Source organism: Lissotriton helveticus, chromosome 2_1, assembly GCF_964261635.1.
Source record: "Lissotriton helveticus chromosome 2_1, aLisHel1.1, whole genome shotgun sequence".
In the NCBI taxonomy this organism is placed as follows: Eukaryota; Metazoa; Chordata; class Amphibia; order Caudata; family Salamandridae; genus Lissotriton; species Lissotriton helveticus.
The window spans coordinates 1,194,630,281-1,194,653,537 of NC_136059.1; the positions used below are offsets into that span (position 1 = coordinate 1,194,630,281).

A 23,257-nucleotide genomic window follows, 5' to 3' on the forward strand; every position below is an offset into this window, starting at 1 on the left:
CCCCCAATCTTTGGTACCCCGTGATTTATTGAATTTTTTGAGAGAGCAATCAATTCGACTAACTGTTTTTCAACGTGCAGTAGTCTAGTTTCTATCGGGGAAAGATAGAATTTAAATAACTCTCCCATTTTTATTAGAAGTTGGCTATCAACCTCGTTATCATTGCTTCCCCCTGCCGTGTTAACCAATGCCTCTATACTTCCATATCCCAGGATCTCATTTGACACAAGGTTTGGAGGCTCAGTGTGCCTGTTTTTTCCCTCTCTGTGTGGTTTGGTCTGGCTTCTCTCCCTGGTTTTTGGGTAGCTCACGTGTCTCATTGACCTTTGTAGTTTTTCGTTTTTCCTTTTTTTTCCATACGGCGCCCTCCCTCCTTCCCCTCAGCTGTCTCGTTTCCTCTGGTGTGGTGATCATAGCTAATTCTGGGGTCCTTTCCAGTTCCGAACTCAATTGAGAGTCAGATAGAAGTTGTGATGCTGATAAGTCCACCACATTTGGAAGGCTATGCATATCAGCGCGGACTACTATCGGGCCGGACTCCCTAACCTGCTCAGGTGTTCTAACGGTCGCAAAATGGCCCATAGAAGATCTTTTTGCCAGAGCTAGGTCTTGGGACACTCTGCGTTCCAAATCGGAGATGCCTTGATCTATGAAGGAGTTTTCCCTAATGATAAAATTATCTAAGGGACCTATTAACTGAACCCCTCCTGCGGCAGTTTTACTCCTGCTTCCCGTGTAGTCATGATGCTAACATAAGCACAATGTACAATCCCAGTTCAAAGCTTTTAAAAAATATATTTAGAATCTATTAAAAAAGAAATGGAGCGTACATACAGTTCATGAACAGTTCATATAGCAGGAGGAGTTAGAGGGGGGCCCGGTCTGGTCTCACACGGTCTGTAACGGGCTAGAACGGGCCCGCCCTTGGCCCGGGCTTCGCCCGGCATGCGCCCGCGTGCGTCCCGCGATAGCGGTTGAGGGCACTACTAAATAGGAAGATGAGGGGGCGGGAAGAGGCACCAGGTGCGCGAGATGACAGAGCGCTAGCACCTCTGGTCCTCGCAGTCCCGCTCCACCGTCAAAGCCCAGTTCGAAGATGTAAGAACAGCAGCAGTTCCAACCGAAGTGCAACACGGGCTTTTAAGCGGTCACAATTCCTGTCAAGATGCAATGTGGGCCCTTAAATCAGCAGCAGCCTCAGACAAAAAGCGATGTGGGCTTGTAAAACTGGGAACACCCAGAGCGTCCACGACTACGAGCGGCTCCCGCGTAGCTGGGGCGCGAGTCGTATTTGAAAGGCAGCAGGGAGGAGGGGGCGTTAAGAGGAACCAGGTGCGCGAGATGACAGAGCGCTAGTACCTCTGGTCCTCGCAGTCCCGCTCCACCGTCAAAGCCCAGTTCGAAGATGTAAGAACAGCAGCAGTTCCAACCAAAGTGCAACACGGGCCTTTAAGCGGTCACAATTTCTGTCAAGATGCAATGTGGGCCCTTAAATCAGCAGCAGCCTCAGACAAAAAGCAATGTGGGCTTGTAAAACCGGGAATACCCAGAGCGTCCACGACTACGAGCCGCTCCCGCGTAGCGAGGGCAGCGAGTCGTATTTCAAAGGCAGCAGGGAGGAGAGGGCGGGAAGAGGCACCAGGTGCGCAAGATAACAGAGCGCTAGTACCTCTGGTCCTCGCAGTCCCGCTCCACCATCAAAGCCCAGTTCGAAGATGTAAGAACAGCAGCAGTTCCAACCGAAGTGCAACACGGGCCTTTAAGCGGTCACAATTTCTGTCAAGATGCAATGTGGGCCCTTAAATCAGCAGCAGCCTCAGACAAAAAGCGATGTGGGCTTGTAAAACCGGGAACACCCAGAGGGTCCACGACTACGAGCGGCACCTGGGAGTGCTTTGAGGCAGGTTATCATGGATAGGTAAGTGTCCTTTAACCAGCACTATCACTGCTTCTCCATGTGTGTCCTTGGATGAGATTGAGTTTTTTACTGTGGCAGTATGTTTCAATTTTCCTCATGGTTTGGTGAATATTCATTTGAGCAGCAACATTAGGTCTTCTGTAAGGGGTTGAATTGTATGCTTTTTAATTTCTGGTGCAGTCTGGCTTACCTGTAGGCTCCTTCTGTAAAAGACCCATGCTGCTGGCTCCCGCCTGGCCAGCCAGCTTTGCTTGCCCTGCTCTTGGGGTGAGGGGGCACATCCCCACAGTCAAGACAGGCAGACCAGGGTCACAGTTTGTGACACTGACTTGGAAGCTATGTATCAAAATAAAGTCTCAAAGCGATTGGCATTAAAATGATATGATCCACAGCGTAATGATCTGGTTGGATCAACCGTCTGCTGAACCCTGCCCCAACTTAGCAGGATAGGTTTGCAGTTCTCATTCTAGTACTAGGGTACAAGCAGGAGATTATCTATTTTCCTTCAGGAGGGTGTGATGTGTGATCTGTTCAAAGCTATTTATGTGCTTATCGTGAGCAAGATCCTGAAATCAGTGGTAATGGCTACCACAAAGCAATCCATTATACATTTTGCATGCATGCCACAGTCCTACGACTAACTTGTTATCATCAGCTTCCCTAAAAAGGAGGAATGTGAATTTGGATCTTCCAGTAAAAGGGTCAATATGGTGAACGATGATTTGTAATGGGAACTGGAGCATAGTTCTGCTGCTTCTTTAATAGAATAGATTTTAATCATCCTGTTTTCACAAAACTGTTTATATTTTCGCAAGTTGAGAAAAAACACAAATCTAATGAGTGGGCTCCAACTTTACTTTATTTCATCCCTTACATAATACTACTGATTCTTTTATGGTTCCTCACTTAGTAGCTCGTTGTTTACAGAGATACTAATGCTCATCACATAGCTAAATGCACACGAACTATATAGGAAAAAAATAGGTGTTTTGGTTGTGCAATCTTTAAGAGCTGAATACTAAATGAAACCATTAAGAGGAACAGACAATTGAAATTGAACGAATTCAATAGAAAACAGCATTTAGAAAACGGAAGCATATTAAAATGGTCATATCTAAAGCTAGCATTATGGTTCCACTTACTCTTTCATGTGTTTTTTCCTTGACAGAATACTCAAAGGCAGCTGCAAGACACAAGCAGGTACTTCGTAGGAGAAATGACAGCTTGAACCATTATAATACCCGCCATGGGGAGAAGACCTACCTGGATGACTATTTTGTGAACCTGTTGCTCGTAAAGGGGCATTACAGCCTGGAGGTAAAAAAACATGAACTTTTAACTTTTGGGCAGCAGCGAATCCACCTGCAGAACAAAACAGCCGATCGCCTGGAGATCCACATCCAACAGCTGTTTGAGGCTCTCAGTGATCAGAGAGTACCAAAAAAGATCCTGGTGAGCGGGGTGGCTGGAATTGGGAAAACTGTCTTCGTGCAAAAAATTCTGCATGACTTTTCGAAGGCTGAGGCTTTCAACAACTTTGAATTTATAATACATTTCACTTTCAGGGACCTCAATATGATAACTGTATCCACCACTTTGAGGAAAGTTATACTTATGAAAAATGGTCATCTTTCTAGAGCACTGGATGACATTTTTGAAAATGAAGAGAAGCTTCTCATAATTTTGGACGGCTTTGATGAGTTTAAGCACTACTCCCATCTTGACATGAATTGCTATGTCAGTGACCCAGATGAGGAAGCTGAGCTCCCTCAAATAGTGGGCAGCATACTCAATGGTGAGCTGCTCCCAGGAGCAACAGTCCTCGTGACTAGCCGCCCCACGGTGATCAGTCACATTCCTGTTAATTGCATTGAACGGTTTATTATCATAACTGGATTCTCTGTCAGTGAGATAGAGTCTTACTTCCAGAAATTCTACCAGGACAAACAACAGGGCAGCAGATTGTTTGCCTCTGTGAGAGAAAACCACTTCCTTTTCACTTTGTGCTACATACCTGCTTTTTGTTGGATTGTCTGCAGTGTTTTGAAGGAGAGTAGCGCACTTGACATGGGGCCACCAAAATCTATGACTGACATTTATACCCGTTACCTTGTTGTGCTGCTGAATCATCACACTCACATGATTCTTCTTGACAGCTCCTCTACACTGGAATCAATTTTGTCTTTGGGGAAGCTTGCCTACGAAGGCCTTTTGCGACATGAGACATTGTTTTATCTGCATGACATAAAAAACCATCATCTTTCCACTTGTAATCTACTACATTGTTTTCTTGACAAAACAACAATTCAGGAAGCAGAAGGCGTTGAAGATGTTTTCTCTTTTACGCATTTCACCATCCAGGAGTTCTTTGCTGCACTCTACTACTCACTTGAGGATAACATCTCTGACGACGTGATGGATATAGAAGTACAGAACAGGTTATGTCTTCATTCTGGCTACATGGACCTATTTCACCGGTTCCTTTCCGGACTTTTGTCTACCAGAAACCAGAAACTGTTATCTAAACATCTAAAACTTAGTCAAAGTACCAAATTAGAACCATATGTGTCTTGGTTGGTTTTGGAGATCACCAGATGTTCAGAAAATGGAGCATGCATATTGAATTTGTTACACTGTTTGTTTGAGCAGCAGAGAAACTCTGACTTGCAAATATCTCCATCACAGATACGTCTTAATGTAGGCGACAACACATTTTCAGTAATGGACTTCACAGTGCTGAAGTATTTCCTAGACTTAGTTGATGGTGATGTTCTGGAACTAGATTTAACAGCAACCAACATCAGCACAGTATTGCTTCAGCAACTACAGCCCTATTTTTATCGATGCCTGAAAATCTGGTAAGCTTTCAAACAGTGACTCTAAATCGTGATTTTGTAAATCCTTTAAGGTATACACATATTGCTATAATGTTTTGTGTTTTCCTTGAACACTAAAGAGCCACATAAGCGCAGTACTCAAAAAGCTATGTACATATGTTGCAAAGTTAATTGATCCATACTTTTTTGATCTGCCCTTCATGCATCTGTTTTTCAGAACAGACTAGGTTTATTGCTATGTCCGAATCATATTGCATTACAATCAAGATGGTCTGTGTCCATCATTATGCTTGGTTTTAGATTTGGCTTTATGATCGCCGATTGAGGTATCTGTTTAGCTTTTCAGAGATATAAGAACACAGACTCGTGTGCGCAATATGGGATTGCTGACTGTGATTGGTTTAGAGAGAGGAGAAAAAAACCCAATGCTTGAGAAATGAAGGCTATATCTCATCACAATAATGTGTCATGATTTTGGTCATTACTGGTGGTGTCAACGCAGCACACACAGTCAGGATTAAGCTGCTAAGTACCTGTGGCCTTGAACCTTAATAGAGAAGACAGCTTGGCCTCCAGACTCCTGTAGTTGATCCAGGCTCCCAGAGCCCTTGCCCTGTGACATAATGGGGGGGGGCAGTTTCCTAAATTCTAGGTTTAAAGTGTTGTCCCCACCAGAGCAACACTGGACCTCACCTCTGTATCCCTTTGGACATAAATGCAATTACCCTCTGATTTTGGCGTCCTCAACATGTTCACGATATAGTGGGTGAGCAGACCTATACACCATATTGTAGAACAGCAGGCAATCCGAGGTCCGGCCGCAGCCTGAGGTTATGAATAAAGAAGGCGCAACCACTTGTGGTCACTCTTGGGTTTCAGTTATCTTGTGTGAGCTTCATGTTAATATAGCACCCCTGATAAGGTGGGCCTATACATACTACATGCTGTCATGCACTTACCTGGTCCCAACCGCTGAGACAATACTGGAGCCGATGCTGGACCTCCTATCCCACCCGAAGACAAGGCAGATCCAGGAACTAAAACCTGAGAGTCCACAATGTCCCTTGGGAGGAAGGAGGTTTGGAATAAAATAAGAAAAGAAAAAAAGACTTGTGGTGCTGGATCTGCTGAGCGGCTGTGTGACACTGTGTAACAGGATTTGTCACTTCTGAGACCTTCTACGTATGTGAGGTAGCTGTGCACTGGACCAGAACCTCTGACTTTGCGATGACGTAATGCACTGGAAATAACAAGAGGAGGCAGTTACAATTAGTACACTAAGAAGTCTTTGCATTTAATGAACATGCATTAACTTTTCATCAGCTGGTCGACACGAGAGCAGAAATACCAGAATCATAAAGTGGAGTGTGGCACGCCTAGTAATAAGCTTGAAATACAGATTGGAGTTATTGTCACTCCCCAGGAAACACTCAGAGCAGAGGTGGGAGTTATTGTACTCCTAAGGATACACTTGAAGCAAAGGCTGGAGTGACCTGCACTCCAAGGGATACACGCGAAAGATATGGTGGGGTACAAGGTTGATGCATATGCCAAAAGACTGTAAAGTGTTTTCTCTTGGCACTACTCTTCATCAAACAAACACAGGACTAAAGTCTTTAATTCTTGAGCAGTGACAGTTCTAGCATTAAGTTAGTAGGGAGTATTCAGAGTATAAACACACCAAAAGTACTGGAGTAATTCACAGAAAGGAAAAGGAGGAAACGTCCATAGTCTTGAAAATGTAGATACTCAGCACTTTTTACTACTGTAGGAGGTTTTGTGCGCATTAACCTGATATCAAGTACTTAGCCTAGTTCTTCAACTTTTCTGAAGTTCAAAGAACATCTCGAAGCCTTGACTCAGCGAGACAAGGGGAGTCCAGAGTAGCTGTGCAGGAGGGAGCGAGGGGAAGACATTGATGGACCTGGTGCCACAGAAACCACTGGTTTTGATGGACTTGAATGAGACTGGAGCGCTTCTTGGTTCCGGCAGCATTCTTCAGGTGAGTGGGAAAAGTGAAGCTTGTTCTGCAGGGAATGAGGCCAAGCCACGATTCGGGTTTCAGTGAGGTATATATACTCTCACGAAGGCTCAATGGAAGTGGCTAGGTCACATGTGACACGTGGTTCACATGGCCTTCTGGAAGGTTCACGAACCTTGGGGAAAACACGTGTTAGTAAATTCTCTATGACCTCACAGAATGGGCAGGTGCAGCTTGTTGATTCGAACCAAATAACAGAAAACAAATGTATTGTTTTTGCTCGAACGTACATAGTGGAAAACTAACATCAAGGGCCCAGTAACAGCAAGAGAAAGGGATGCAGTTGGCTCATGGCATTCTGGGGGAATCTTGCATGGATAGTGGAAAACAACATCAAGGCCCCAGTAACAGCGAGAGCAAGGCTTGCCATAGGCTCACAGCATTCTGGGAGGAAGCTTGCTAGGATTTAATGAAAAACCACACCAAGACCCTAGGGACAAGAAGAGCAAATAATCCATTGGTTCATGGGATGTGGGATGTGGGGGAACACTTGTAGGGGTTAAAGCGTAATGGAAATTACGGATGCTGAGGAAGCATCTGTCATGAGGGTGCTGGGAAAGTATCAGTCATGAGGGATGCTGGGGCGCATTAGTCATAAGGGTGCTGGGGGAACATCAAGCATGAGGGATGCTGGGGTAGCATCAGTCATGAGGTAGCTGGGGATGCATCAGTCATGAGGGTGCTGGGGAGCATAAGAAGTTAGAGATGCTGGGGGACCATCAACAGGAAACTGGGTAACACTAGTTATTAGGGAGGCTGGGGAAGCATCAGTCATGGGGGTGCAGGGGAGCATGTGTTAGGAGGATGCCGAGGAAGCATCAGTCATGAGCATGTTAGGGAAACATCAGTTATGATATCATAGCATGCATGGGGTGCCATAGGAATAAAGCAACATGAGCCCTGTGCGCTAGACCACTACGCAAAAGATACAAGAGGAGGTTGCGACAGAGAGGCAGTAGAAGGGGGTTATGACACACACTACAAGCCCACCTGTGCACTGGCAATGAGGATAATCGTATGCCATGCAGCTGCCTGACTGCTGTGCCTGCATGAGGCACTAACCATCAGCTGGAGACCGCCCTGGCTGCATGGTGCGGCATAATGCAGCTGATCGCTGGGGCCCTGCCAGATGCTTTTGGTCCTCACCCCATGAATTCAAAGCGCGGCTCAGTGTGCCTTGAGCAGGGCACATGCCTAAGAGTCATATGTCCAGGCAACGGCACATGCCAGAACAAGTCATGACTACAGTTCAACCTGCTGGGCAATACGGTGCGCCGCCTGAGCCAGGAGAGTGACAGAGACCATGTTGTACACACCCACGTGAATGCTGCTCATCTAGTGCGCCGTGAGGATTCCAGCAAGGAGTTAAACTGGCTTCATAGGCGTGAAGGTCACCTCGGCCCACCCTGGAGGAAGTTCTGAGCATTAGGGACTGCAGCCACGAAGGCTGAAGTGCTGGAAGAGAAAGCAAAAAATAAAAGAGAAAACAGAGAAAGGAGGATAAGTGCATAAGACTATATGATACCCATAAGGGAATAAAATAAAACTAAGTACAGACATAGCACAAGTGACTGCTCATACACAGTGAGTAGCCAAAGAGGCACATGAGAAATAGCTGCAACAGGGGAGATCTCACCTGAGAACTGCATGCATGTATGAGAACTGCAGCCTGATAGTAAGGGACAGTACGTAACCACATAGGAGTGCAGCCTCACTGTATTGACACCAAAAGCCCAACCTGGGTTACTGCCACTACCTTGCCATGTCAGTTCAACAGCAAAGACAAGCAACAACCCCACCAGCTACTCACTCCTCTGTCACAGCACTGCCACTCTTCAGCAAGCTGGCAGACTCCGTGACGGCTGCGCCACCCTTGCGGCAGTGGGGCAGACGCCTACAACACTACTGCCGCGCCACATGTGAAACAAAGGTCTCAGTCAGGAAGTTGCTTATGCTCCGATTTGGTGGAGCAGAACTGTATGATCTATTTGAGTCCCTTCCCAATACAGGAGACAATGCTGACTTAGACGTTGCAGTGGCAGCATTAAACAGACACTTTTATGTACAGTTCAACCCCGACTATGAGCGTTTCAAAACTGCACCAGGCCAGACAGCGGGAGGAGGAGTCCCTAGATATCTTCTCCACGTGGCTCAGGAAGCTGGCAAGCTCAAGCACTGATTTCAACCAGCCGAATGAAATTGGGGCTCAACTAATACAAGGACGCTAAAAACCCAGTGGCAGTGGGTTTGCGGATGCTGGTCGTGCATGGGCTCGCCTTTCATTTTTAGCTTTTACAAATTTTAAAATCATCATTTGTGTTCTTTTTTTTCACTTCCCTACTTTCCGCCACTGCCTGCCTGCAGTCCATCTCCTGCTCCCCTAGCCCCGGTCCGGCACGGCTGAGTGCCGCTTGTTCCGGAGGGCTGACGGGATTGCAGGCGCCCTCTTAGGAGGGGCAGTGGTGGCCCACAGGTCAGCGCAGTAGTCATCGCGCTCCAAGCCTTACAAAAGGGTCGCCCCATGCGCACGCGCAGCGGACGCACGCAGCGGGCGCGCCGGCGGCGCGCCGAAGGCAAGCCCGTCTGCGCCCGTCCGCAGCCGACCGGGGCAAGGGGCACCTCACAATGTCCGATTTTGGACGTACTCTTCTGAACAGCTATGTTCATATCAAGGCCCCTGGCTTCCCTGTCCAGCGACCCTTGCCCAGATTGACAATCTCGGCCTTGCCCGAGTAAATCCCACTCCCTCCCTCCCAGCCACTCTGTCACCATTGCACCCCCCTTCCCTCGCTACACCACACCCTCCCTCTCAGCCTAATCCTGTACCCACCATTTCTGCCTTCCTTCTCAACACCAGGTCGGCAGTTAAACATTATTTAGAATTGTTTGACTTTTTAGATTCTCATAAACCAGACCTTCTGTTTTTAACTGAAACTTGGTTTTGCCCTGACTCACTGCCAAACATACTTGCAGCACTCCCCTCCTCCTACTATGCCCTTCGTGCCGATCGGCCCGAGGGGAGGGTGGGAGGTGGTGTTGCCTTGATTGCCCGCGCAGGACTCCACTTCCAACTGTTATCACCCCCGTCCATCACGGCGGTTGATTGTCTTGTGGTACGTTCCGCCTCTTTTCAAGTCCCAATTACCTGTGTCTTAATTTACCGCCCTCCCCAACCAAGGTCATTCTTCATCTCTGACATCCAGGAACTGCTAGCTACACTGGCTGTAAACAATTCTTCTGTTTTGGTACTGGAGGATTTTAATTTCTGGCCCGCCGACCCAGTGGAGGACGCTATGTCTAAAGAATTCACCGAACTTCCCCTCAGCCTAAACTTTGTGTCTCATGTTCACACACCCACCCATATCCGAGGTCATACTTTGGACCAAATTTGGTCACTCAACATTCCTGTCACCGCTCCCATTGTCACGCCCTGCATTTGGTCAGACCATTTCTTATTTCGTTTTTTCTAGACCTAAGCCTTGCTAAAAGACCCTCTTTTCCTAAAAATACTTGGGCTCGAAACTGGAACAAAGCAGATATTCCCACTCTCTGCTTGTCTCTCTCGGCCTCCTGCCCCGCTCTAGAGGGACTTACTCCATCATCCCAAGCAGCCTCTCTTAGTAGTTGGCTCGCTAGAGCGTGCGACCAAGTGGCCCCCCTGAGGCGCGTCACAATTAGACGTGCCCACGACGCAAAAAGATGGTTCACTGCAGACCTCAAGGAGAAAAAATTGGAAGCGCGATGAGCTGAGCACGCTTGGAGGCGTGCATATAGTCCTGCTCTCAAATCACAGTATACCTCCGCCCTTAACGAATACAAAAACGCTATCCTTCTTGCCAAAACTGATTATTTTTCTGGAAAAATTCTCGTTGCCAACAATCAATCTATGGCAATCTTTGCCGTGGTCCATGAGCTGGCCTCTTCCGACAGAGTCACCCTTAAACCTCCCCCCTCCCAATTGCTCTGCGATTCTCTCAATGATTTTTTCATCGAGAAAATCATAACTATCAAGGCCAATATACCCCCACCTCCCTCCACATTCTCTGATCCCCAACCACCGCCCAACACCTTCCACCTGGATCACATACCGCCCCTGACTAGCCAATCTCTTTCCCCTCTACTGGCCCGAGTCAAGTCAGGATCCCCCTCTGACATTTGCCCCGCATATGTTCTCAGAGAGATCTTCTCCGCTTGTCCCCAGCCTTCCCTTACCTTTCTGAATGACTCTCTTAAACTGGGCCTTGTCCCCAACTTCCATAAGTCAGCAACAATAATTCCCATCCTAAAAAAGCCCGGCACTGATCCGTCCTCCCCGTCCAACTATCGCCCTATCTCCCTTCTCCCCTTCCTCGTTAAAGTCCTTGAGTCTCACGTCACCAAAGTCCTCAGCACATTTGTGGAAGAGAGCGGCTGCTTAGCTTCATGTCAGGCGTGCTTCCGCCCATCACATTCCACCGAGAGGGTTGTCATTTCCGTCATGGACAAGCTCAGAGAGGGGATGGACACCAACTTGCCCCAGGCCCTGGTCCTCCTTGATTTGTCCGCCGCCTTTGACACGGTTGATCATTCCATCCTTCTTACCCGTGTCAAGGCGGCGGGCATCGGGGGTCGGCCTTGGCCTGGCTCGACTCCTTTCTTAGCGATCGTACTCAGGCTGTCCATCTCGGTGACTTCTCTGCTCCCCCACGCAAGGTGCAGTGTGGTGTTCCTCAAGGTTCTTCCCTCTCCCCTCTTTTGTTTAATCTGTACATTTTCCCTCTGATTGTTGCTTTACAGCATATGGAGGTCACCGTCTTCAACTATGCCGATGACCTCCAACTTATTTTCAATCTTTCACACTCCCCTAGTTCTATTCACAATTTCCAATCAGTCATGACCTTCATCAGGGACTGGATGAACTACAACCATCTCAAACTGAACCCGGATAAAACCGAGCTAGTACGCACCGGAGGTCATCGCAGTCCCTGGACCCCCACTTTTTGGCCCCCTTCTCTTGGTTCACCCCGTCACCCTCCCCCTTAGCTAAGACATTAGGGATTACGCTGAACCAACACCTCACACTGCACTCCCAGATTAGCACTGTAGTTTCTTCTTGCTTTTTCACCCTCCGCACTATTCGGAAGATCTCCCGGTTTTTTTCTTTCCCGGCCCTGAAACTCATTCTCATGGCGCTTGTTTTATCGCGCCTGGACTACGGCAACATCCTGTATAACGGTATTCCTGCCTATCCCCTCCGACGACTCCAACTGGTCCAAAATCCGGCTGCCCGCCTTGTCTATGGTCTTTCCAAATCTTCTCATGTGACCCCCTCTGCTTAAGGCCCTGCACTGGCTCCCCATTAAAGAACGCCCCCTTTTCAAGCTGGGTTGCACCACCTTTCAGGCCCGTGCTGGGACTGCCCCCGCCTTTATTAATTCTGAAATCAAGGCGTACACTCCCTGCAGAGAGCTACGCTCATCTTCTCAGTCCCTTCTCTCTGTGCCACGGTTCAAGAAGAACAAACTGGAGGGGATGAAATTTGCTGTTCTCGCCCCTACTTTCTGGAACACCCTTCCCCCCCACATAAGATCTGCAGTCTGCTATCCCAAGTTCCGCGGGGCACTTAAAACTTTTCTCTTCCTGCAAGCCTTCTCCCCTTAGCATTAGCTTCTCTGCCTCCTAGGGTCTGCGTCCTTCAGCGCCAAGAAACTGCCTGGTAATCGTGCGCTTAATAAATACTTTTAAATTCAAATTCAAGGCTGCAAGTCGGCAGCCCTCCGATGACTAATCCTGTGCCAACCTGTAATCACTTTGGACGCCATAAAATTGTTAGCAAGGTCAGACAAATTGGTTGACACCCTGGCTAGTGTGGTAGAGGCGGCCCTAGCAAGAGGTGCAGCCCAGGCAGGTGCAACCCGCACCATCAAGATAAAAGAGGAGCAAGTGGACTCCATACAAAGACCCCACACCTGGCAGGATGAAGCCAGGCGACTGAAAGTGCGCAACTGCAGCCTAACACATCGAATGCCAAACTTCTGCCCCACCTGGGGCCAGTCCTGCCCCAACTGCGGTTGTTTGAACCACTTCCCAAAGTTTGCCATAGTGGGTGACAAGGGCCTAATCAGGGAACAAAGGCAAAGCGAGATCAACTCTGCAACAGCTGTCTCTCGAGGAAGATGAGGACAAAGGGCCAACTGCAGCCAGAAATCATCTGCCATACACAGATGATGATGAAGATGATAGTGAAGTATTCACCATCTCATTTGCCGGAAGAGAAGGCATTGAAGGAGGACCCCGCCGATGTGCACCATAACCGTTGGCAGCACGATGGAGAGTGCAATGATTGATACCGGATCCTCTGTTAATGTCATGTAATGTAATGGCCTTGCTCCAAGTTGGAAACAACAAAAACAAGAATCTACACATATGGTGGCAGGGAACTGCTGCAACTGAAAAGGGCAATTTAAGTTGAGGTGGTAAGCGAGTGAAGGGTGACTTAAACCCGATGCCACATCATGGAAGGAACCACCGGTTCGCTGCTAAGCTGTCACACGGCGGAAGACCTGGTGCTTGTCTCCTTTGCCTGGCAGGTCATCAAATTACACGCTGAGAATATCATGCTGGAGTACCCCCAACTGTTGTAAGGGCTGGGATGGCTGAAAGGCACCAAGTTTCAGTTTGACACAGATAGGCTCCCTTCAAGTTGCGACTGCTAGTGGAAGACAAGCTTAAAGACCTGGAAAGGCCAGGGGTGATTGAGAAAGTCACTGGCCCAACTCTGTGGGTCTCACCCCTGGAAATTGCCCCAAAACAGCAGGGCACCATCAAGCTGTGCATGGGCTTCCCAACAAGGTCATCTGGAGAGATCAGCACATCACCCCCATGGCGGACGACATTGTGGCAGGCCTGAACTGATCCCAATGGTTCTCTAAGCTAGACTTCAACAGTGGCTACCATCAGCTGAAGCTTGAGCCTTCCAGTCATTATATCATGACCTTCTCAACTCATGCAGGCCTTCGGCAATATCAGAGATTGAACTTTGGGATCTCATCAGCCACTGAGGTGTTTTAAAACACCATCTGCGAAACCCTCTCTGGCCTGGTGGGTGTCCTGAATATCAGCGATGACGTTCTGATATTCTCCAATACCCTGGAAGAACAACACGCGAGGCTCCGAGCCACCGTCCAAGGACTGGCAGACTATGGGTTGACACTACCCTGCAAAAATGCTTGCTTTACGAGGAGCGAATTGAATTTTTCTTTAGTATCTTCTAAAGGGATGGGTGCTTGTTGACCAGAAGAAAGTGGAGGTTATAAGATCAGCATCTGTTCCTTGAAACACCACTGAGGTGTGTAGCTTCCTGGACATGGCCACCTATTGCAGGAGGTTCATCCTGAACTTAGCAAACCTATCTGAATCAGTGGTGAATACTGACAAGAGCTGACGCCCAATGGGAGTGGAATGCCTAAGCTGGTCTGACTTTCCACCAGGTGAAAGGGGCACTGCTGGCTGATGCTACCATGGCCTATTTCTGTCCACAGCGCTGAATGGAGTTGGTAATAGATGGAAGCCTAGTGGAGCTCGGGCCATGCTGCTGCATGAGAAGAGTGAAGGGTAATAGATCCTGATTGTGTATGCTAGTAGGGCCCTTAAGGACACAGAGACCAGATATGCTCAGATTGAGCGTGAGGCACTGGCTCTCAAGTGGGCATGCCGCCTCTTCCACCTGTACCTCGTGGACAGTGGTTCCAGGTCATCACTGACCACAATCCCCTGGTAGCCCTATTTGCAGGAACATCCAGAAATGCCCTGGATCGAGTGGTGCGAGTGGTGGGCACTGCAGCTGCAGCCATATCAATTTAAAGTACTCTACTGCCTGTGAGTCAACAACCTGGCCTACTACTTGTCAAGACATCTGCAAAGGGAGCCAGGACCGGAGGTCGCGAAGGAAGACAATGGGGCATAGGATTTTGTGAGGATGGTAATACAGGGTGAGTTCCCACAAGCACTATCAATCACAGAGATCGCGGTAGCGACCCAAGATGACCCCAGCCTCTCGTCGTCAAAGAAATCCCTCTGAAGGACCAATGGCGCATTCCTCCTTGGCGGATCCAAGTTGTTGAATGAAGCTGCCTGGAAAATGATGAGTCAGTTCTGACATGTGAGAAATTAACTGAGCACCAGCGGGGAAGGCCTGCTTCTCAGAGGAAGGCAAATTGTAATACCACAGAACCTCAAAGCCAGAGTTGTCAACTCGACACATCAGTGTCACCAAGGTGAGGTAAAAACTAAAGCTAGGCTGGGAGATAAGTTGTGGTTCCCTGGCTTGGACACTTTGGCGGACAAGAACGCACATGGCTGCCATTCCTGTGCAATCACAAGCGGAGACTCATCCCCAGTGTCCATTGTAACAGAAGAGCCATGTTGGCAACTGTGGGCCTTAGTCAGTATGGATTTTGGGAGCTCCCTGAATGGGCAGCTCATTGTGTAATCATGGACAGCCACACCAAGGGCCAGATGTAGGTAGCCAAATACCGGTCGGTAACGGCCGATTTCGGCCGTTACCGACCGGTATTTGGCTTTTGACATGTAGGTGGGTCGGAATTTACAGAATCTGTATATTTACCGATTCGGTATATTTACCGATTCGGTATTTTTCCGAATCGGTAAATATACCGAATCTGTAAATCCATATGTAGGTGGCACAGTTTGCAGTGCCACAGGCCCTTAGGAATTCTTATTTTACCACCCAATCCTATTGGGTGGTAAAATACCGAATTCCAGTGTACATGCACATCTGTGCATGTACACCTATGCCATGTGACACACAGACATGCCCTTAGGGCATGTCTGTGTGTCACATGGCACACAAGCCTGCATTTGGGGTGCTACAGGGTGTCAAAGGGACACCCCGTTCCCCCTGCCAAGATTCGGTATTTACCGATTCTGTAAATACCGATTCGGTATTTCCCATTGATTCCTATGGGCATGGGAAATACCGATTCGGTATTTACAGAATCGGTAAATACCGACTCTTACAGAATCGGTAATTGTAAAATTACAATTACCTACATCTGCCTCCTTCCAATTTACCTACTCCTAAATACCGATTCGGTATGATTCGGTATTTAAGAGTAGGTAAATCGGAATTACCTACATCTGGCCCCAAGTACCCAATGGTAGAGATCATACAATCCACGGTATTCTCCAATGTAAAGCCTGTCCTGGAAAAGGTGTTCTCCATGCTAGGGCTCCCATACGAAATCGAGACAGACAATAGCCCCCCGTTCCAAAAACAAGAGTTCAAGGATCACCTACGGCCACCAGACATTAAACCCCGGAAAGAGATCCCTCAGTGGCCCCAAGCCTATGGAGTGGTGGAGCATTTCATGTGCATGCTGAATAGAGCACTCTGTTTGTGAATGAATAATGGCAAAGACATGGAATACTGCCTCCATCTATTTTTACTAGCATACTGCCATACTCCCAACAGCACTACAAACTGTGCACCAATGGATCTGCTGAATTGGAGAGCCGCCAGAGAATGCATCTCCACTGACCCCCACGTGGACACCCGCTGTACTAGATGTACTGGCCTCTCAGGCAAGGAGGAGAATCACCAATGACAAGGCCAGCCTGGCCCGACGAGTAGCAGCTCCTGAGTTATCAGTGGGGGACCTGGTCATAATGCGAGACCGCCACCCCAGCTGGAAATTAGTCACACCATTTGAGAGAGAGGTGTGGTGGTTCTTCTGCACCCAAGGTACAATGGTTACCATCCAGCGGGGCCATGCCACTGCAGCCTGCAGTGTATTTTGATTTAAACGAATGAGGTCAATCAATCAAGCAATCAATCAGAGTACTTGTAGAGCGCGCTACTCACCCGTGAGGGTCTCAAGGCACTGAGGGGAGAGGGGGTGCCGCTACTGCTCAAAGAGCCAGGTCTTGAGGAGTCTTCTGAAGGTGAGTAGGTCTTGGGTCTGCCGTAGGTAGGTAGGGAGGGTGTTCCAGGTCTTGGCGGCGAGGTAGGAGAAGGATCTACCACCGGAGTTCGTTCGTTGGATGCGGGGGATAGCGGCGAGGCTGGTGGAGCGGAGCTGGCAGGTGGGGGGTAGAAGCTGAGTGTGCTGTTCAGGTAGGCTGGTCCGGCGTTGTGGAGTGCTTTGTATGTGTGGGTGAGGAGCTTGAAGGTGATCCGTTTGTAGATGGGGAGCCAGTGTAGGTCTCTCAGGTAGGGGGTGATGTGGCTGTGGCAGGGGACGTTGACGATCAGTCGGGCGGATGTATTTTGGATGAGTTGTAGTCGTCGTAGGTGTTTGGCTGGGATTCCTGCATAGAGTGCGTTGCCGTAGTCCAGTCTGCTACTGACGAGGGCCTGTGTCACTGTTCTTCTTGTTTCGGTTGGGATCCACTTGTAGATCCTGTGGAGCGTGCGGAAGGTGTTGTAGCAGGAGGAGGAGACGGCATTGACCTGCTTAGACATGGAGAGGGAAGAGTCGAGGATGAATCCCAGGTTGCCTGCATGGTCGGTGGGTGTCGGTGCTGTTCCCAGTGTGGTCGGCCACCCGGAGTCGTCCCAGGCTGAGGGGATGGGTCCGAGGATGAGGACCTCCGTCTTGTCCGAGTTCAGTTTCAGACGGCTGCTCCTCATCCAGTCCGTGACGGCCTTCATTCCCTTGTGGAGGTTTGTTTTGGTGGTGTGTGGGTCCTTGGTGAGGGAGAGGATGAGCTGGGTGTCGTCAGCGTAGGAGATGATGTTGAGGTCGTGATGGCGGGCTACTTGTACAAGGGGGGCCATGTAGACGTTGAACAGTGTCGGGCTGAGGGATGAGCCCTGTGGGACGCCGCAGATGATGTTGGTGGCTTCGGATCGGAAGGGTAGGAGGCGGACGCTCTGGGTTCTGCCGGAGAGGAAGGCCGTGGTCCAGTCAAGGGCCTTCGCTTGGATTCCGGCTTCTTGGAGGCGTGTCTTTAGAGTGTGATGGCAGACCGTGTCGAAGGCGGCTGACAGGTCCAGGATAGGGGCGCAAGTTGGAACCAGGAGGAGGAAGCCAGCATCACCACCAATGCAGGTGAACCCAATCACCACTTGGGCGGGCGCAGCAGATTGTACCCCGATGGCTGTGGGGATACCACACACCTCTGGAGTGGCCGCAGGATGGCAGTCAAGGTGCAGGCGGTCAGAGCCACAGTATGGTCTTCATCCCAACCCGACACCAAGCCACCAACTCAGAGACTTTTTGTCCACTGAATAAATGGTCAAATGTTTTTCTTTAATAAAAGTTGGAAGGGATGTAGAGTGCCACCCGGCCTCTACACTACATTGTAGCACAGGCATTCCAAGGGCCCAGCGCCCGAGGTTATAAATAAAGAAGGAGCGACCATTCGTGGTCACTCTACTGTTCCACTTATCTTGTGTGAGCATCATGTTTTATATCGTCGGTGACAAGGTGGGCCTATGCATACTGCACGTCCCCAACCCTCCTCTACACCCACCCTCTACACATGCCATGGACCCTTGTTTTAGAGCTCGAGTCGGGGTACCACGCGGGTTGACGGCGTCCCCCATTTATTTTACCGGGGGCTCGATAACTGGAGCAAATGGAGCCACACATTCACTATTTGGCCTCTCTGTGGCAAAATCGGAGCCCTTTCAGAACGCTGCTCACGCGCTGGTTGCTCTGGTGCAATCACTTCCTGTCGTGACGTCAGCATCCCCCCACTTCTTTTTTTAGGACTTGTGCCCTGCTTGTATTTGGCTTTGCACGAGAGAATGTCTCAAGGAATGTGCTGATGTCTGCCTCGTCACCTGCGATGCCCTGTGCTCTGTTCCTTCTGTGAGCTTTACTCTGCTGCAGTGACAAGCAACAATTTGGGCAATTAAGGGCATTTTTTACTAGTGCACGTTGGGAGGAGTCCGGGCAGATGTGCTAGGGTGGTCTAGAGCAGGTGAAATGGGTTGGAAACTGCAACTGTCGTGTGCGATACTAAGTACATCGAATGCGCATCATTATAATGTACACTGGCGAGCACAAGTCTGTGAAAAGAAGGAGTTAAAAATGCCAGTCAGCCTGCCATATACGAAAAGTAGCTGTGCCAGTCTTTCTGGAATGCGTAGACTGGCACAGAGCCGAAGAGGTTACTGGAAGTGGCACAATAAATAAAGTACTTCCTCTTGCGCAGCTGTGTTTACGCAGCATGAGAAGATAAAACATAAAGTTTAAGCGAAACTTGGATGTGATTTCTGTATGGACGTTTGTATCAGTTTTGAAAAAAAGCATCATGCCTGTACAAGTTTGTTTCCAAAAGAAAAGAGAACGAAGACTACTCGAGTGATCGTTAAACGACTTTAGCTTTTGAAAACATAAAAGCAAGCTGGTGCTGTTTGTCAGTTTGCCAAACTTCTGCAATAGCGTGTAGTTAATGTCAGAATATATATGAGCGTGTGAGGAATCTAGTAACGTCTTCACACTTGAAAATAATTTACATGTAAAAACACGAGCATTGGAGTCAACATGTTCTGCCTTTATGGGGTTGTTTTGCTTCCAGTATGAAACGCTCAGTTAGAATTGTTGGGATATTAACATGTAAATGTCAAGTGATACATATACAACGCTACATCATGCACATAACGTCGTGCCTCTAGAGTACTGTGTTAACTAAGAGGTTGTGAAGCAGGTTTGGTTCCTTTTAAAGTGTCCTTCTCAGGCTCCCTGCTGTTGCATCATACTAAGAAATGCAGCCAGGTGTGTGCACACTGAACTCTTTATTTTCGCATACTGAATAAAACAACTTATCAGGATCTGCGTCCCCAATGGAAAACAAAACTTTTCACCGAGGCACAGTCACCTCAACATTCTTAAGGACCATACCAAGTACAGCCAGGAAAAGGGGGGTGAAGAGCAACACGGGAAGGGAAAGAAGAGGACAAGAGATAACAATCTACCATTACCTCCCGTCCCTCCCTCGCCTTCCTTCAGCACAATTGAGGCCCCGCCTCCCACCCAGACCCACCCCCAGCATAAAAACTCTGCCCGCCCCCACCTCCACCTGTTTTTTTCTGTCTCCCTAGTGAGACTTACCTATTCAGCTCCTCTCTGTGGCGGTGCCGGGGAGTCTTCGGTCTGGTTCTCTGCTACGGCGGTGCCCTCTGCAGCGTTCTCCTGGCTGTGCCTCCTCTCCTCGTCTCCCTCATGGTATGGGGGTGGAGCGGTGGATCAGGAATCCTCGGCGGTGTCCGGCGGTCCTCCTGTGGCTGCGTTTCCGGGTCGGGCTGTGTGGCTGCCTCCTCCCGGTATGCTGTCTTCCCGGGGGCCAGGTGGGCGGGTTTCGGCCCGTTTTTCCTATTTTCTTCCTGCTTGGGCGGTTCTCTTGCCATGCGGTGCGGCCCTTGGTGCTGTGGCTTGACGGCTGTTCTCGTGCCTTTGGTGGCACGGGCTCTCGCTGCATGGGGTGCGGCTCCGGCCACTGCTCCGGGTTTCCTTGGGTGGTGCCCTTGGCGCCTGTCTGCCACTGGGTCGCTGGGGGTTGTTGGGGCCTGCTGCCTCTTCCCTGCTGCTGGTTCTCCGGTCCCCCTGGGGTGCCCTGACCGCATGGGCTCCGTGGGGGGTGTTCTGCCTCTCATGTCTGCTTCTGTTGCTTGACTTGGGTGTGGCTGCTCTGTCCAGTGTTCTGGGGTTCGGCGGGTGGCTTCTGTGCCCTCCCTTCTTCGTCCTGCGGCTCATGTTCGGGCTGGTTCCTGGGATTTGGGGGGTCCTTCTGCCGCCTTTGGCGTTGTGTAGGGCTCTGGGTTCTTGTCATGGATTTTTCGCTGAGCTCCTGCGCTGGTCGGGGAATGGGGGGGGGGGGCTTTGTTCTTTTCCTGCCGGGCTGGAACTGTGGGGTTCTTTCTATACTGTTCCCGGCCCTTCTGGTTGGGCTTGACCTTCGTGCCCGGTGTGGTGTGTGGTGCTGTGGGTGTGGCATGCGTTGCCCGTGCGTGGTGTTTTTCCATGCTGTTCCCTCTGTTGTGCGCCTTGTCCTTGCTGCTCTGTCCACGGTGGCCTGCCCAGCTGGCGGTTGCTTGTCGGTTGCCTGTGGGTCGTGCCGTGGCGGTCTCTCCTCTGCCCTCCGTGTTCCTTCAGCGCTGTGTTGGTCCTGGAGGGTTTTCAGGTTTCTTTACACGCTCGGTTGGTGTCTGGGGTTTCGCTTCTGTGCTGCTCTTCCCTCTCTTCCTCCAGTGGCTTTGCTTCTTGGTGGGGGTCGCCCCTTTCCTCCCGTTGTGCTGCCGAACTCTGTCCTGGCCGTGCTGCTTGGTGGGTCTGATGTTCTGCTTGGCGGCTGCTGTTGCGCTGGTTGGCCTGTTCTCTGCTTCTTCTGTGCCCTCCTTGATGTGGGGTTTCATGGATGGGGCGTCCTGTCTTTCCCGCGTGCCTTGCACTGGGGCCTCTCCGTTTTCCCCGCTGTGGGTGTCTCCTCTGGCTTTCGGGTGTTCGTGGTTTTGGCCATTTGTTCGCCCTGGGTTGCTGCCTCCTTTTCTGGGGAATACCGTGCCCTGTTGGGTTCCTGTCACTGCTGTCTGGTCGATTCCCTGTCAGTGGGTGGTCGTCTTTGGCATTTCCTCCTCTGTGGCTGCGGGACGTTTCTGTTGACGGGGTCCTGTGTGCGGTGGTTCATGGGTGCTGGGTCAGCTTGTTGCCGGTTCCTCCAGTTTGTTGCGGGTTCCTCTGCCGGTGCCCGTCTCCGGTTCCTGCTGTGTGGCTCTCCTGGACTGGGTGTCCTGTTTGCTTGCCTTTTGTTCCCTCTGCTGGGTTCCTGTCGGTGGGGCTCGGGTTTGGGGTCCGCACCGTTTTTTTTGTTTTTTTTTGCTGGGGCTGGGGTGTCCGGTGGCTTTGTGCCTGTTCCGGTTCTCCTGGGGGTCTGCTCCTGGCTTCGGCCGGTTCCCTTCCGTGTGTTGGCCTTTCGGGCGGCCTTTCCGCAGGCTCTGCCTGGTGGTTTTTGGCGTCCCCTGGTTTTTTTTTGGGGGGGGGCGCTTCTCTCCACTGACGCTGCTTCTTTTCTGCGTTTCCTGTGGTTCTCTGTGTGGTACGCACGTTTTCTGGGTTGCGTCCTTGCCCTTCGGCCTCGGGCCTTCGACCTGGGTCTTCCGGCATGTCCGGTTGCTCTCGTGGCTCTCCTTCATACGGCAGGGGTGTTCCCTCTTCCTTCTCTAGTCGGCCTCTTGCGACTTACGGCTGGGGTGTCTTTTCGCTCGGTCTGTTCGGGAGTTTCTTTGTGGTTCTTCTGGTGTTCGGGTTTTTGGTGGCCCGGGGTGTGTCTTCGCTGATCCACTCTCTGGGCCTGGGGTTTGTCGGGGTGCCGTCTTCGGACTGTGCTCTGCCCCGTTCCCTTGTCCGGGGGCCTGGTCTCTCTTCCTTCGTGGGTTTGGGCCTTTTTGTCCTCGGGCTCCTCGGGCGTTCCTGTGGCTGCGGGTGCTGGGGCACCTGGCTTCTGTGGTGTTTCTGGTTGCCTGGGCTCGTTTTTCTTCTTCTCTGCCTGTCCGTCTGGCTCCTGTTGGGTTGGTTTCCGGGGTCTGTTGTCCCTGCTGCCTTGTCGGTCCGTCCCCGGGGGTGCTCTCCTGGTGGCTCGGCCTCTGTTGCCTTCTGGATGGGTGTTCGCTGGCTCTTCCGGCTCCGCTTGTGGTGGCTTCGGTCGCCAGCCTGTTCTGGGCTTGGCTGGGGTCGGTTTGGGTTCCGGTTCTGGTTCCTGCTGCTCTCCTGGGGGTCCTCTTACTGGCAGCTGTTGTGTCAGTGGGGCTTGCCCTGGTGCCCTTTCGGGGGTCTCTGCGGTTCTGAGGGTGTTAGCTCCGTGGTCGTTCCAATGGCTTGGTCCTCTGCCTCGATTGGATGGGTCCTGTTTCTGGTCCTTGTCCTTGGTTGCCTGGGTCCTGTTTCTGTGGGCTGGGGTCTGGGTGCTGGGTCTGTCAGCTCTCTGCCTTGGTGGGTGACCTGTGTGCTGGCTGTTCTGCTTTGCTGGTTTCTTGCTTCATCCTGGGTTTTCTCACGACTTCCCCTTCCCGGCTTTTCCGCTGCTCTGGCCTTTCCTGTGCGGGCTCCCTGGGTCTGTGCTCGGGGGTTGCTGCTGCTCCCCGTTGGCCTTGGGCTCTTTGTTTTCCTCTCCTGTCCGGGCTGTGTTGCGCTCGGTGGAGGTTCCTTCCGGTGGCTTCGTGCCCGTTGGGGTTTCGGGCTCTTCCCCTGGGTTCTGTGCGGGGTTTGTGCCTGCTGCCTGGTGGTTGTGCGCCTGGATTAGTCTGTGTTGGAGGTTCCGGTCTGGTTGGCGGTGGCTTGCGGGCTTCCCGTCGGTCCTCCTCTTGGCTGACCTGTGCTTGGGGTTTGTGGGCCTTTTGGGCCTGGTGTTCTGCTCTGGGTGTTGTTCCCGTTGTGCTGGTCTCCTTTTGGTGGGGCGGTTCCCTCCTGCTGGGGCTCTTCTGGGTTTGTCGGTGGCCCCTCTGCGAGTGCGGTGGGC

The 23,257-nt window shown here is 50.6% G+C and overlaps 1 protein-coding gene across 1 annotated transcript in view; it reads left to right on the forward strand.

Annotated features, from left to right (window-relative positions):
* LOC144819673 (NACHT, LRR and PYD domains-containing protein 12-like) overlaps positions 1 to 23,257 on the forward strand; it is a 778,723-nt gene that overhangs the window by 435,934 nt on the left and 319,532 nt on the right. Inside the window, exon 3 of the mRNA XM_078677475.1 lies at positions 3,087 to 4,776. Coding sequence (XP_078533601.1) covers positions 3,087 to 4,776 — 1,690 coding nt within the window. The remainder of the gene's footprint in view (positions 1 to 3,086; positions 4,777 to 23,257) is intronic.